Source organism: Candoia aspera, chromosome 3, assembly GCF_035149785.1.
Source record: "Candoia aspera isolate rCanAsp1 chromosome 3, rCanAsp1.hap2, whole genome shotgun sequence".
In the NCBI taxonomy this organism is placed as follows: Eukaryota; Metazoa; Chordata; class Lepidosauria; order Squamata; family Boidae; genus Candoia; species Candoia aspera.
In genome coordinates this window covers 188770052-188786782 of record NC_086155.1, presented here as the reverse complement: position 1 = coordinate 188786782, position 16731 = coordinate 188770052, and the positions used below count along the sequence as shown (strand labels likewise).

At 38.6% G+C, this 16731-nt stretch overlaps 1 protein-coding gene across 1 annotated transcript in view; it reads right to left on the bottom strand.

Moving 5' to 3' along the window:
* The window catches only part of LOC134494731 (regulating synaptic membrane exocytosis protein 2-like), an 89623-nt gene that overhangs the window by 32211 nt on the left and 40681 nt on the right, over positions 1–16731 (bottom strand). The window contains exon 2 of the mRNA XM_063299978.1: positions 3742–3991. Coding sequence (XP_063156048.1) covers positions 3742–3991 — 250 coding nt within the window. The remainder of the gene's footprint in view (positions 1–3741; positions 3992–16731) is intronic.

Genomic DNA, 16731 nt, shown 5'->3' with positions numbered 1-16731 from the left:
GGGTGTTGACGACCGACAGGAAGCTCTGGCGTGGGCTGGTCCATGAAGTCACGAAGAGTCGGAAGCAACTAAATGAATAAACAACAACATATTTGAAATATAGTATCTGGCAAGTGGCAATAAATAAATAAATATCCCCCTCTTATAAAACTAAGAACAAATTATTATACTACACTGTGTTGTTCCAGATAAGATCCAGTATCACTAATGTTGGGAGGAGGATTTATTTTGCCTTAGGATGTTGTATAAGCCCAGCTTTATAATTTGTAAATCATGATTTATGATATAGTGTATTGTACAAACCCAGTTAATTATAGTTTATTCAATAAACCATGGCTTAGTATGATAGTCAATCCATATAATTTACAATAGGTACCCTGAGACAAACCTGAGGAGGATATAGCAGTTTCTCCCAACAGAGACAAGTGAAGAAACACTTAGAAGCAAACAGAATTACAGGTTAGAAATAAAATGTTACAGCAAGATTCAGGCTTCATGGTTCTATACAAGCATAGTCTTTTAAGACCCTCTTATCGCAGCTCTTCATGCCTTCTCAAAGTTGTTCTGCAATTCAAAAACTGCTTGATACTGAAAATCCAAAAACTCTATGAATCTATAGAGAAATTACTATGCAATTTAATTCCAATATAAGTACCTCCAGTATAAGTATTTTGTTAGAGCTCCTTCAGAAGTATTCAGAAATAATGAAACATACTATTTAGACCCAATTTTAAATTCTAAATTTTCTTTGGTGAAACTTCTGAAACAGACTTCAAGAACAATGTTTCAGTGACTAAGAAAAATAAAAACTTTATGCACAATGAAATATGATTTACACCTGCCAAATATTATTGACACATACAGCAAGCATGAGCAGTGCTTAGAATTTGCTGTTTTCATCAAAATTAACTTCAGATGAATTCAAATAATATGTTTATTTAGGCCTTATGTACTTTTCTTCTGTATTTTCAATCAGCTAAGAGAATAAAGGAAGAATGTTTTCAAAATGCACATAATCTATATTTTGCTATACTAATCACATCTAGATTGATTGTTTTTCTTTCCTGCAAGCAAGTACACTGAAATCAACATTTAAAGATACTTCGGATTTACATGCATTATGTTCTTGTTTATTTACAGAAAGCTTTCAGTGTGCTCAATAAAGCGTAATTATATATGTAACTATATTTTATTACTGTTTAATTTATAAAAGAGTAATAAAATATAAAACATATTCTCTGAATAGCTTCTATTCCTTTTTGTGAATCTATCATAATGTACATTGCTCATATAAGCACCAAGTGAGTCCCATTATGTTTATAGGTCTTACCATTAAATTTGTTTAGGACTGTAGCCTTAGATAATAAGATTATTATGATTTGTTTGGGGACAAACATAAATTTCTTAAGCACAGTTTACAGCATAAAATGTTTTAATTATGAATTATATAAGGTCAGACTAACATTTTTCCATATTACAACACTGAAAAGAAAATAATTAGCACTGAATCAGTTACTAGTTTTGCATACTCAACTAATTAACTGCATATGAATATGATATGAAAAACCATTATAAGCTATTATGGAAGCTGAATCATACTACAGAGGACCAATAATCTTGCCTTCTATCAGCATGTAAATTACAAAGGGAAAAGCCAATTGACGTGTGATGCAGAGTGGTAGGCGGCAGTATTGCAACCGAAACTCTCCCCACGACCTGAGTTAGATCCCAATGGAAGCTGGATTCTCAGGTAGCCAGCTCAGGTCGACTCAGCCTTCCATCCTTCCGAGGTTGGTAGAATGAGTAACCAGCTTGCTGGGGAAGGTGATGACTGGGGAAGGCAATGGCAAACCACCCCGCTCTAGTCTGCCAAGAAAACGTCGCGAAAGCGGCATCCCTCTGAAGGGTCAGACGTGACTCGGTGCTTGCACAGGGGACCTTTCACCTTTTTTTCACAAGAATCAGAGGACAACTGCACCTTCATGGTTAATGAATCCTATTATATAAGAAAATACGTAACAGCTCTTATGAGATACCATAAGAGCTGTTATGCACTGTTATATGATAGGATTACTCCTTCTCCCACTCCTGAAATTCAAACCAGAAGGATTACAAAAATGCATCATCATTTTGTAATTCATATCCAGTCTTCAGAGGAAATCCTTCTTGTACAAGAAAGATCATATGATACAAAGTAGTTTACAACTGCCTTGCAATGGCATGCACTATTCACATTGTAGGCTATATAGTTAAGGATTACTTAAACTAGTCCCTCAGATTTCTCTCAGGTCAAACACATCATAATCCACTGATAGTTAAAGACCAGTTGCATCTTTAGATTTCCAGTGCTAACTTTTGTCCCTGATGCTAACTTTTAGTTTTTCAACCCTTCAGCATGTTTTATATATGTATTCCAATATTCAGGGGAGAGCTTTTGTACAACAACAACAAAAACCATCATCCATGCAGACATTTCTCAATCAGGAGTAGCAGGGAAAACCCAACGTTTGCCAAGCTGTGAAAGTTAGTGAGGAAAAAGAAGGGAAAAGCCCAATGAGAATGACTGACTTAAATGAACATGAAAAGCTGCCTGACTATTAAAGGGGTGGGTGTGAGACAAGAAAGTAACAGGGATCATGTAATTAAGTATTTGAACATATGAAGAGGTGCACTTGCATTGTAACATTTTCTCCTACCTCTCACTTGACTTTAAATTTAGGAATCTACAAATTATAAATACAATGTCCTCCAAATAAGTTTAATTTATCTAGAAAGTTCAGAATAAAGTGCAAGTATGAAATATGTGAGCAAGAAAGCTATATAGAACATGTATATTTCTATAAAATATTTAATATTAATGTCTTTCCTACAAGCTGCAACTGGGAAATATAGTTATTATTCTATAATATAAGAAAAATCTGAGTCAGCCTCTAAAAATTATGACTGGTTAAAGAAATCTAGAAGAACACATGAAAGGAGATAGATAGTTCAACAAATAGCAGACCCTCTCAGGTCCTGTGACTCCTAAAAAGAAAACCATGAAGAAACCCATGCATAGGATTGAAACATATCTTTAACGCAGCAGGTAATCTGACCCCATTTCTAGTTATTTGCACACTTAGCCCAAACTTGCAAATAAATCCACAAGTCTATATAAATAAATGATGAAATAATAGGTTTGGAAGGGGACGTTTAAGCCTTCACGTCCAACACCTGACAGAAGGTGACAGATGGAGAAAATTATTAAGCATGTGACTGAGGAGTAATTACTCCTCAGTATACTCTTTTCCCCTCAGAGTTTAGAGGAAGATACAAGAAAATCAGCTACCTTTGATTTGAAAATAAACATTGTAGACTTTATTTACTTAGTCAAGGAAACTGAAGTAGCAGGAACATTGGATGAAAGTAACCATGTAATGCTGATTTTCTTTTTTAATTTAAGGGAAACTAAAGCTGAATATAATTGAACACATATCAGGGATTACAAAATTCATTTTAATAATTCAGGAATTGGATTTAATGCCTAAATGGCCTCATCCAAGTTAGTGGGACTCATACTAACTATATTTAATTTTATCTAACTCTGAATGAAATCAAATTTTGTTCTGAGCCCACCCACTACTATCTGTAGTACAGTCCCAAGTATGCCACTCAAAGTGTGGGTCTCGGGCTTGAAAAAGTTGTAGACAAATTAATCAATCAACACCAGAATGAATGTTTATAAACATATCTCATACATACCTTGTTTGAACGTAAAGATACTCGTCCTCCACAACGTGCACAAAATTTAGTTTGGCAATATGAACAGTTATGGCCACAGCCATCAGCAAATTTTGTTTTGTGACAGATGCCACAGGTTGGAGCATCACCTTTCTGCTGCTGCTGCTGCTGCTGCTGCTGCTGCTGCTGCTGCTGCTGTTGCTGCTGCTGCGATTCTTCACCCATTTTTTTTACCTGTTCCTTATACATTTCAAACTGTTGGTGTAGTTTCCTGCACAAAAAAAATATAGGCAAATATACATATGTAAGAGTAAAACACATACTTTAAAGATGTAAAATCTTATATTTATATTTTAGAAGTTAGGATGCACTATCCTAATAAAGATAATATTAGTTGTTGTTTCCTTATAACAAATTAACAGAACCTTTCCCAGCCTAGTGTTCTCCTCTGCATAGTACTTCCTCCCTTGAAACTAATGTCTAAAATCTTAAAGCAGTAAATATACACCATTCTCATCCAGTTACTCTATTATGTGAAATTAGTAAATATGGAACAGAAAATAGATTATGAGTGGATGCATCCATTCTATGGACACAATAATCTAGTTAGGTGACATCTAGACTATAAGATTTTCTGGGTTGGCCCTCCAAAGAAGAAAATGAGTGCATGACATTCACCTACTGATAAACAAATATTACAGTAAGAATCCCCCAGGAATTATAAAATTAATAATACATTATCTTCTTTTGTGAAGATAATGCTTAACTTCTGGTGATCACAAGCAGAACCATTAAGTTTTCTTGGCAACAATAGGGTAGTGCATCATAGCCTTCTTCTGTGACATTTTTCAACTTCCCACTATGGCCTAGATCCCCAGGATTTCCTGCTAGTCTCCAATACAAGTATTAATCAGGCCTGATTCTGATTAGCTTCCAGGTCTAGTCACTTCACTGTTGTCATAATCTACCTCTCATCTGACTTGGACCCTGCAGTTTCAATTCATATTGCTTTCCATAGGTCTCCATGTTTCTCTTATACTTTGACTACATCTTTTCCATAACATTTCAAGTATATTTCTTTATCTGAAACACAGAAAAGCATGTGACTAGTTACAAGTCTTAGGAGTGACTGACAGGTCCTGTATTCCAGAAGTAGACTAAATGATTTTCAGTCTGTGTTATGTGTACAATGTATTGAAAGTCATCATGGATTATCAAATATAGTGATCTACTATTCACCCTCAATATGAGGCAGAAAGGTTACAAGCTTTTTATTCCTGACTTGGTCTGATTTTATCTATAATTCATACATGCTAACTGCACTACACACTAAGGTCAATAGCATTTATACAATACCTCATGTAGAATATTTAGACTCATATTGAAAATATGCTGCAGATCTGATTCGGTCAAAATTTATCTCAGTGAAAGTTGGAAACCCCCAAAATCGAATCGAATCTTCCAGAGCTTGTTAGTATTTCAGATGTATGTATACACTTATGTGTGTATTTAAAAAAATTATATGGCCACCATCTTATGTATCATAAACCTTGGTGGCTCATAAAAACAATAGTCCCCCAAATGGGAGGAGATGGGCAGGGACAAATTGGATAAATAAATAAATAAACATCAAAAAAAAAAATTAAAATCAAAATAAAAAAACAACTCCCAGTGCCCTAAAACAACATTCCTCAATACATGAACAATTATATTCCCTAAACTATGTGGTAGAATGTCTCCCTGAAAGGTGGGGGGAGGTGATGAGATGGAGATCGGTGCGGGGAGGGGGAGAGGAGAGCACATTCCAGGCTGACAAGCATTCTCAAAGTTTGCTTTCCTTGGAGAAGGGGAAGAGGCCAAGGAAGAAAGTTAGACTCACCCCACCCTAGATTCACAAGAGGATTTTTCCCTTCAGCTCAGTTAAGGGACCTTAGTGTGGCAAGATTCTGTGTATGGTAGAGAATAATAAAGAAACTAGTCTGCATCTGACTCAGCGTGGTTCTCTTCGCCATTCCCCTGACAACTCCAGCCTCACCCTAACCCAATACTTGGGGAAAGAGCCAGCTTTTTAAGGCCTTCCAGAAGTCTAGAACAGTGGGAGCTTGCCTACAGAGAAGCAAGTTTCCTGGGTCACTCCAGATGACAACATTTAAGGGAAGGGACCTGGAGCATGCTCAGCTTATCTGACCCAGTAGAAGGGGCATATACCCTTAGGGAGAGGCAGTACTGCATATAACCTGGCCCCATGCCATTCAGGGCTTTAAATGTGATAGCCAGGACCTTGAATTGCATCTGGAAAGAACTGGAGGCCAGTGCAGTTCACACAGCTGTGATGTAACTTGGACAAACTAGGGTGTGCCCAAAACTGCATGTGCTGCCGCATTCTGGATTAGTTGTAACTTCCTGGTGTTATTCAAAGACAGACCCATGTAGAATACATTGCAATAATCCAATCAGAAAGTGACCAAGGCATGAGTGACTGTGAGCATAGCTTCCCGGTCCAAGGATGGATGCAACTTGTGCACAAGATGAATCTGTACAAAGGTAACCATGGCTGCCACCTACTCCTTAAGCAGGAGCTGTAAATCCAGGAAGATCTCCAAATTACCACTAGCTCTGTCTTGGCAAGTGCTACCCGATCAAGAATCAAATATAATAACCCACCAAATCCAGGGGGGCCAAAAACTCAGAGGCACTCCATCTTGCTAGGGTTCATTTGGAGCCACTTTGTCCCATGAAAGCCCTCACAGCCTCTAGGAACTGGGTGAGCATCTCAACAGCATTGCCTGACTGGCACAGGGTAGAAACATACTGCATATAACACACCATGCCATCAAATGACCTAACCCAGCAGTTTCATGTAGATAATAAAAAGGAATGGCAAGAGACCCAAACCCTGAGACACCCCACAGTACAGGGACATAGGGTTAGACCTCTACCCCACCACCAACACTGACTGTAATCAGCCACAAAGGAAGGAGGAGTACCATGGCAGAACAGTGGCGTCCAACCCCTGAAGCTGGCCCAGAGTATACAATGGTTGGTGGTACTGAAAGCCAGCAAGAGATCCACGAGGACCAGGATAGAGGTACCACCCCCATCCCAAGCCCTCCAAAGGTCAACCAAAAGCACAACCAATGCCATCTCAGTATTGTAACCCAGCATGAATCCTACATGGGAAGAGTTCAGGTAATCCCAAGCTGAGCACCTACCAACCTCTCAACGACCTTCCCTAAAAGGGAAAGGTTGGAGACTGGACAAAGGCTATCCAGCACTGTTGGGTCCAAGGATGGCCTCTTGAGAAGGGGAGCTACCACTGTCTTCTTCAAGGTAGAAGCACCACCCCCTCCCACCATGAGTCATTAATCAACACTTGGATCCAACCACATGCCACCTCCTGGGGAGCCTCAACCAACCTGGAGAGGCACCAGAGTTGGTGGCAGAACACACAGCAGCAAGGGCCCTGTCCACTGTGTCAGAATTGACCTGATCAAACTCTTCCCAGATAAATGAGCTCATATGTGTCTCAGTCATTTCCATAGGCCCTGCCCAACTCTGAGTGAAGCTGAGCAACTCTGTCCGACAGATGCTGAGAGTATTCCTCACAGCAGCCCTGCAAGGGCTGCCTTGAACCCTCCTTACCCATAAGGGACCCAGTCCCCTGAAACAGGGCCACCAGCCATCAGCAGATACAGTAAGAATGGAGAAATACACACACTTTGCCACTCTTATCACCACAAGATAAGTCCGAATAAAGGCTCTTACCTGTGCCTGGTAAGTTTCACTCTTCAAATTTTGCCTGTGGCAATCTAGGTTCTCTTGTGCCGCTTCATCTCCTGGAGCTCCTCAGTAAATCAGGAAGCTCTATGGGATTCGCAATCACAGAGAGTCTGCACCAGTGCAATCCAGTCCAAGTCCCTGCCTCATATTTATTCCAAGCTATGACCAAGGCCTCAAATGCACTGTTCACTAGAGCTTTGGGGAAAATCTCAAGTTATATTTGAAACCATACTTGGTCCATCATTCACCTGGCACAAGCCAATCAAATAGGTGCCTCCTCTTTGCATTGGACCAAAGAGAACTCCAAGGCTAAAAGGGCATGAACTGTCCATGTCAAGGGACTGATACTAACATCCCCCAACCCCAGATCACAATGCCACTGCTCCAAAACAAAGACCAGTTCTAATATGTGTTCTTAATAAGGTTCATTAATAAGTTGGGCCAGGTCCATGGTTGCCATGGTGGCCACAAACTCCTGAACACCTCTGATTTCAGGCCCAAAGAAGGGCCTCCAAAACGTAAGCCTGGGAAACTGTACCATCAAGTCAACCACAGAGTCAAGGTGCTCAGGTAGAGACGCTGCTACACTGAAGGGGAGAAGGTAAATGAGCAGCAGTCCAACTAATCCCTTAGACCCAATCTCACAAAGAGGGTCTCATATCTGGCTATGTCTGGGGTAGTGCCCCTAAAGGCCACCAGAGACTCCTGGATGACAACAAGCCTCTTCCACCTGTCTGTCCCGGAGTCATGGCTGTTGCCACCCTCCAAGAGGGCAGATAACTAAGAGGGGAAACCCCATGCCACCCCCCACACCCAAACACATTTTGGTGATGCACGCAAGCCCTCTCATCCACAATCAATTTGTGGAGGAGGTGAGCTTTATTGCAGGCTAACCTAGCGTTAAGATGCAGCAGCCAGATTCCAAAGTGAATCCCAGGCCATCCAAGTCCTTAGTCTTGGGATGGAGACAGAAGCCACCCAAATGACCACTGAACCATGTGGCTGATCAAGCAGCAACCGCAGGATGCAAGCTGGTTCTCCTGCAAGACCAGCCAGCCCTGTCCTGCCCTGGCATCCATCACAAACAAAGGACAAAAACAAAATTACTTCTCTCCAGCCAGTCCCTTCCCAAAGCCATTGTTTTCAGAAGCCAGCCAAATGCCGATTGTCAGCTGAACCAGAAGCACTGGACTACACTGAACATTGCCCACCCTCTACAGGGTCTCTGCAAGAAAAAAACTGCTGTCTGCTACCACATCACCCAGGTAAATTCAGACGGGCCTCCACTCTTCCCTGCCCACCTGCATAGCCACTGCTTCGTCCATCAATCCTACAAGCCTTTGAAATGCTTCTGGGAGCCCATGGCTCCAGCTGGGCCACATGCAACCTCCAACATACTTAAATCTGAAACAAATCACAAACCCAGACATTAGACAACCATCTTGGTGCCATAATGAAAAAGAAAGAAACATAAACATGATTGATAACCAACAGCACTTCGAGGTTTCTGAAATCCTGGACTCCCGCCGCCAGCGTTCCACTTTGCAGTACCTCGTTCGCTGGAAACATTTCCCTCATCCTGAATGGGTTTCTGCTCCCGATGTACGCTCACCACGCCTAGTTGCTCGTTTTCACTCTACCTACCCTGACAAACCCGCTCCTTAGCATTGTTTTGGGGGGGGGGCGATATGTCATGTTTCCCCTTTCAATGTTCTGTTAACATTGTAACATTTCACATGTCAAGCCATTTTCCATGTATCCCCGCCTGGCTCATTTCTGGGTTTTTCCATTCCTGCGCTCTGCTTTGTTTTGGATCTTTGGAATGTATGTTTGGGTTTGCAATCCTGTTCAAGGTTACTTTCCCAGGCGTGTGTAACGGTTTCTAGCACCTGGGAGGGGGTGCATGCTGACGGGTGCTTGGGGCGGGACTGGATGGAAGGCAAGGCTTTTAAGTTTGTATTTGGCGCACTTTTGTTCATTCTCAGCTTTCTCTGTATTTGCATACTATTCCTTTAATAAATCAGTTATCTTTAAGCCTGAGCTTGTGAGACTGAGTATTTGGGATTAGGCAACCATTACAACAGGTGAATAATATATAATGAAGACTCCGGAGTGAGAGGAGGAGGAGGTAAAGAAGAGCTGTGATTCTGTGACTGACAGTTAAGCCATGTATTTATGGTTATGACATTCAAGGGTTGCTGAATTAAACTATTAGAAGATATAATTCAGTATTCTTTGATATCTGAGTGTTTAGAAAACAGTTGATGGCGAAGACTTACTGCTTCTGTACTGTTTCCATTTTTTATCCATTCTCATTGCATTTTCTACAATTTTCAGTGATCGTACAATGATATTTTGTATGTTCAAACTGAAATTTTCCAGGTTTCTTTGCTCGTGGCAAGCACTGTTGGTGCTGTACTGTGACAATTCCCTCAATATTTGATACAAACATTCCAAGTAATAAAAACTGTGTCCCTTTAAAAACAAAAACCCTAAAACAAAATTCTTTACATTTATTTGTCAGAAATTTAGTGAGTTGGACTAGAACTGGGGAGATTCATTAGGTAAGTTTGGGCCAATCATTCTCTCTCAGCCCAACTACTTTGCAAGGTTGCTGATGTGAGGAAAAATTGGAGGAGGGAATGCCATGTACACCACCTTCAATTCCTGGAGAAAAGGCTGTATATAAATCTGGCAAATAAAAATAAATTAATATTTCACCAAATGTCATTCAATTAAATCAAATAGAAATAAATTACCACTGTTTGTTGGTTTCCAAAGGGAAACAGAGTTTCATAATTGGTTGTTAGTGTTGAACTGGGCTACAAAATTCAGGACAACCACTAGATGGCAATAAGAAGCTACAGAAAATCTTAACTTTTTGTTATCATGTAGTACTGGTCCCAGTTTCCCTGATTTTTGTAGGTCAGATATAGTAGCCCTAACTGGGAACCTCTAATCAGTATCCTGCATTGCATGGTTCTCAAATTACTGAATTGGGCTCAATTCAGTAATTTTATGGCCATCAAAAGCATATTATACTGGTCCACCAAAATCCAAATAGGTTTAGCCTTCTAGATTTAATTTATTTGCTGCTTATTACCTCGATTCCATGTATCTTATCTTCACTAGGATAGCTAGCTGAGTTATTCACATCTTGCTATGGAAATTGGCAAATATGACAAATAACCATGCTAATATAAAAAATAAAAGAAAATCATATCTAGATAATTTTTCTATGATCATACAAATTTCAGACTTCCTTATGTGTAGGTAAACTTAAAATAGAACATGCACACAGAGCTGGAGGCTCATAGAATTTTGCAATGCATTTACAACTCTAGAACATACTGTATTCTGAGATGAGATAGATAAAAAATTGTAGAGAAAAAAAAACACAGGATTTCATATAATGCAGATTAGTAAAATACATTAAAACATACATATTTTGAGAATATAGAAAAATACAGATATCCTATACCTTTCACAGACCCTCACATGTATAAATATCTGCCCACTGGCCAAAAGTAGAAGTTTGCACTTGGTGAGCAAGTCAACTCACTCAAGGAATAGGTAATAAACCTGGAGATGCTGCAAGAAGCAAAGGCGCCTAGACATTTTCATGTATACTGCATGTATACTTTCATTTCATTTGGATAAGAGAAAAGATCAGTAAGATAGACTGCTGTTGATGCTATCCATCCAATTGACCTTAAAAATAACAACTGATTTCTGAAATAAGAGGGGTTTTTAGAGGGAGAGGGAGCATTAGAGAGTAAATGAATATGTGGTTAAGAATAATAAACTGTAAAATTACAAAAGCTCAAAGGAGAAATGGTAAAATACAAAGGATTAATTACTGTAGGATTTGTAACTTTTAAACAGAAATTGGGTAAATATACATAAGGATAAAAGTACATAAACTCTACTGAAATGAGGAATATACAGTATTTCAGTAATACTAACAATTATAACTAACATTTCTGTAACAATAGCCCTATGAAAACAATTACACATAACAGATTCTGAACAAATAACTGATAATTAATGGAAGAAAATAAATTACTTTGTAGGCCATTTTTCTTGTCCTTTTTGTTCACAAGGTACAGTAGTAAATAAGTTTGAAGTATTTGTTTATTCATCTTAGAAGTTTGATTTACCCTGGCAATGTTCCATCTACCAAGTACATTCTAAGTATAAGACTCACTGCAAGACTAAAAATTAACTATAGAGAAGAGACCCATATGGCCAATAAAATATGAGAGAAACAGAAGTAACCCTACAAGATAAAGGTTAATTTATACCAGATGTCTGTATGTACTGTGCTTTTTTCAGTCTATACTTCATACTGCAGGCTTCCTCAGAATGAATTTATTTCTTTCACTCTTGCTGGTAAAGCATTCACTGATTATCCTACAGTTGCCATAATTTTAATTATTAGCTACTTCAGAATACAGGTAGTCCTCAGCTTATGTCCATTCATTCAGCAAGAGTTCGAAGTTATGGAGGCATTGGATAAAATGTACATACGGCCCGTCTCCAAGGTTCCAGCCATTGCAGCACCCCCGCGGTCACGTGCTCACAAGCTAGGCGCTCGGGTACCCAGCTTGCAATTACGTTGCAGGGAGCCACAGTTCCATGATCACCATTTGCAAACTTCCATGCCAGCATCCCCCAAGCAAAGTCAATGGGGAAGCTGGTAGGGAAGGTCACAAGTTCCCACCCACAGGACCCACACACACACATTCATGGACAGCCTCTCCTGGGCCTCCCAAGCCCTCCCTGGCCTCCCTCAATTCATACGCAGCCTGTGCCAGACCTCCCAAGCCCTCCCCAATTCACACATGGCCGGCTCCACACCTCCCAAACCCTCCCCTGTTGTCTCCCAACTCGTGTGGACTGAATCGGCCCTCCAGGGGTCACACTCAGTACATCTGATAGAATTAATAGCTCTAAACATTTCCTGTAGCCAGATAAAAATCTATTTTTTTGCTTTTTTTCCCATTCTCCCTTATAGAACTTTTCTAACTCAGAAATATTCTTAGGTCTCCTTACATGCACTGCATGTTTGATATCTTTAATAAAATTCAAGTCTGTGAAGGCCACTCCAACACCTTTTTCTTTCTTTCCTGTAAATACTTCATGGCTGATTGGAAGGATGTTGTGAATCATTACTCTGCTGAAATATCCAATCTTTCTTTATCTTCAATTTCTTCACCATGAGACATTAGGTCAGGGTTTCTCAACCAGGGTTCCATGGAACCCTAGGGTTCCACAAGAGGTCACTAGGGGTTCCCTGGGAGATCACGATTTATTTGAAAAATTATTTCAAATTCTGGCAACTTCACATTAAAGAGGTAAGTTTCATTCTTTGTTTTTAGTTTAAGATCACTGTTAATGCATATATAGAGGCCTACACATGAAATGAATATAATAATTTTGTAACTTCTGGCCTATATTTGAGCCTGAATGTGTGAAGAGGTTCCCTGAGGCCTGAAAAATATTTCAAGGGTTCCTCCAGAGTCAAAAAGTTGAGAAAGGCTGCATTAGGTATTATCAATAACAGATATGATACTATATCTTGACCTGGAGTCAACCAATGATGCTGTCAAGGTCTTGTCCCATTGCCTAGAAGCTGTTGGGATCTGGATGGGAAGGAACAGGTTTAAGTTCAAACTTGACAAGACCTAGTGGGTATGTGTTCCTGATTCTTCCAATGCTATGAATTTTTCATTTTTAGTTGTATATAGGTGTGCAATTTGAGGATTATCCTCTTACTCAAAGAACAGGCAGCTGTAGCCAGGAGGGCCTTTGCTCAGATCCATGTGGTGCACTAACTGCATCCTTTCTGGGACCGAGGGTCTGTTCTCACAGTCACTCATGCCTTAGTCACCATGTGTGTGGACCCTTCAACACACTCTATATCCAGCTCTCACTTGCCTCCTATAGCTGGTCCAGAATGTGGTGGAGCAAGCAGTCTGGGTATGCCTCAATACTTCCATGTCACACCTCTGCTGTACAAGCTGCACTGGTTACCAAAGAAATTCTGGGTGTATTTCAAGGTGTTACAATGCCATGGGGTTGACTCTCTAATGGATCGCCTTTCTCCCACTGTTTCTGTCCATCCTCTTAGATCTAACAAAGTAACATGTTCCAGGTCCTGTATATCAAGCAATGCCATCTGATGGGATCTTGAAGGAATGTCTTCTCTGCTGCAGCACCTGCCCTTTGAAAAGGTATTCCCTCCAGGGTTCAAATTGCCTTTACCCTGCTGTCCTTTAAATGAGCCTTAAAGACATGGCTTTTTCTCCAGGGTTTGGGTTAGGCAGAATGTGTGTTTTCCTGAATGGGACTATGTAAGTGTTGTTGGGGTTTGTCAATTCCCCCTGGTTATAGCCATTTGTTTTACTTACTTATTTTTTTAAGTAGGTGTTTTTAATTTGCATGCTGTCTAGAATCATGAGTTGGGTAACTTAATCATTTTAATTTATAAATACATACATACATACATACATACAGTATATATGAAAAAAGTTAAGACATAGCTACTGGGAAGACATTATCCATATTAGTAAATATAAAATAAACATTCAGTAAAAATGTCATCAAGTTATGAAAATAAAGTGTCCAATAATATACTTTAACATAGAAATATAACACCCCCAGACATTATAATAACAGGAATTAGAACAATTTCATTCCACTTCATTTACAAATTCATGAGAGTGCTAAATTATTAAGTAACTTGTATCCTTTTACCGCTACAACAGTATTATTCTTACTTGTTGGTTTTCCTTTTTAATGAATAGAAGAAAAGCACAGACAATGCTGGGTGTGCTAACGTAGTCAGGAATCAGAAGCATTTACCACTCCATCATCTAACCTTACACTGTTCACATAAACTTACTATGTATGTATGACTGTAGAAAAAATAAACTATGGAGTAATCTATACATGAGAGAATGATGACAGTGATAGAGACAGTGATGATAGACTACCAGAATTAGTACTGTAATGCTATTTGTCACATAATGATTTTAGTGCAGCAGATCATAATTGTTCCTATAAATAAAACTTCAAGTAAAAAAATAGGGCAGAGATACTAGCAATAAACACCATCATACATATAAATAATCTGTTAAACTAACAAACTATGATAAAATCAATCTATTCTAGTGCAGAGGAAAAAATAAAGATCTGAGGTAAATATCAACATCCTACACTACACATTGTTCATAGTGATATATCAATTTCCAGTGCACACAAACCCAGTTCAAATTTTTGTCAATGCTTTGGCATTATCACACAAATAATGTTATATATGATAAGCATTTCATATAATGCCAGTTATTTAAATGGCCAAATCATTCAATCTACCTCCCCTTTTTTAGTAGGATTATTCTTGCAAACAATATCTGTTCTATTTGAAATTTGCTTAAAGCATGATATGAGGGAGGGAAAAAGATCATAGCCACTTTCCCAATAAACAAAGGCACTTATTGGTCCACTAAATATTTGATTCAATCCACAAACACTGCATACAATTCAGAGGACAAGACAAGATTTCATCAAATCAAGCAGAACATACAAACAACAGAGAACATATTGATGAAGCAGCCTAACAGAATACTCACAGTCCATTATCAGCAGCATGGAAACTGTTAGTCAGTATGACAACCACCAAATCAATTCTTCCATAAATTCATATAGTTCTATTAAAATTCCAACATATTTTATCATAATCATAAATTCATGTGATTTGAGGAAATATACAAGAACTCAAAAAAGATAGAAGTAAAGCACTTTTCTTCGCCATACTTTATATTCTTAGAGGCCCTTTTCCAAATGACACTGCTATTGTCTGAAGTGCAGCAGTAAAAGTGTGGGGGGGTGTCTGTGTGTGTGTGTGTGTGTGGTGTTCAGAATATTCTTCCTGTTTATCAGACTTTTAAGTACTTTTACATCTCAGGTAAAACCTGCCCTATATTTTTCAGCTTTTAATGACTGCTTTTATTCAACAGATTTTTTTGTTACAACTGGGCATTGTTTTACCTGGCTTATAACCCTCTAGTCTTCTATTTAGACTTAATTTTCCCTCTATAGATATATCAGCAACTTATTTACCATCCTATCTGGTTTTATGAATTAATCAATTATTGTTTTATTCTAGGAAGAATTTCTAATCTTCTTTAGGTCAGTTCTACCTCAGTATATGCAAAGCTTTGTTCAATCCTGATTCTCTGAAAGACCTAATTAATTTTATACAGAATATCTTATTTCACTAGCTTTAACTATTAATTAGTATTTTTTTTGTTCTAGACCATCATTAAAAAAAAAATGATGGCTTCTAGGAGGTATATATGTACACATACAATACACATGCACATACACACACACAAGTGTATCAAAAGCACACATTCATTGGGGAGATAGAAATGTCCTGGATTGGTTTCAACTGGACTTGACAACCTTAGGTTGAAATGGTGAGAAAACAGGGCATCATACTTTTTTTTCCTATCTATTCTTCCTGGCAGGGTGGATTGTGTTAAATGAGGAGCCATCTTCCTTTCAGATTAATATGTAATTGTTATTTGATTTATTACTACCTATTGCAAGGATTTAGCAATAAGAGAGATAGAAATCTAGAAAAAAATGACCAGGACAAAGGCCCTATCAGACAGTGAATCAAATCTTCCACCAAATGGAAAGATAGCCCAACCATTTGTCAGGTTTTGAGTAATATGTCATATTTCAAAGTGAAGCATAAATAATACCAGTTAAAATAATTTTTCCAAATATCTCTGATCAAAATCTCAATAAATTTAAATAGTGCCATCAAATATGGAACCATGTGTCAAGGACACTATATGTTCTCTAATACTCTGGAAAAAATCAAAGTTTACCTCATGTTACTTTACTGATGTATACGGCGCCTTCTTTCACTTAACAGAAATTCTTAAAAGATTATGTCATAGTGAGTCTGAAAAGACTCTGAAATGTACCATCATAAATAATTTTCTTTATATTCTTGAAGGCTTGTGTATATATACAGCCTGGCAAAACAACCTTCACGCTCTTGATAGATGAAATAAAGAGTTGTCTGAATTCTGTTAAAGAGCAATTCATATTGACATTCTGTCAGATGCTAGTGCAGAACATGTGAATTTGCAATTTTTTAAACTAAAATACCATAAACAGGAGGTTCCCAAACATTCTCAGTTCACAGCATTG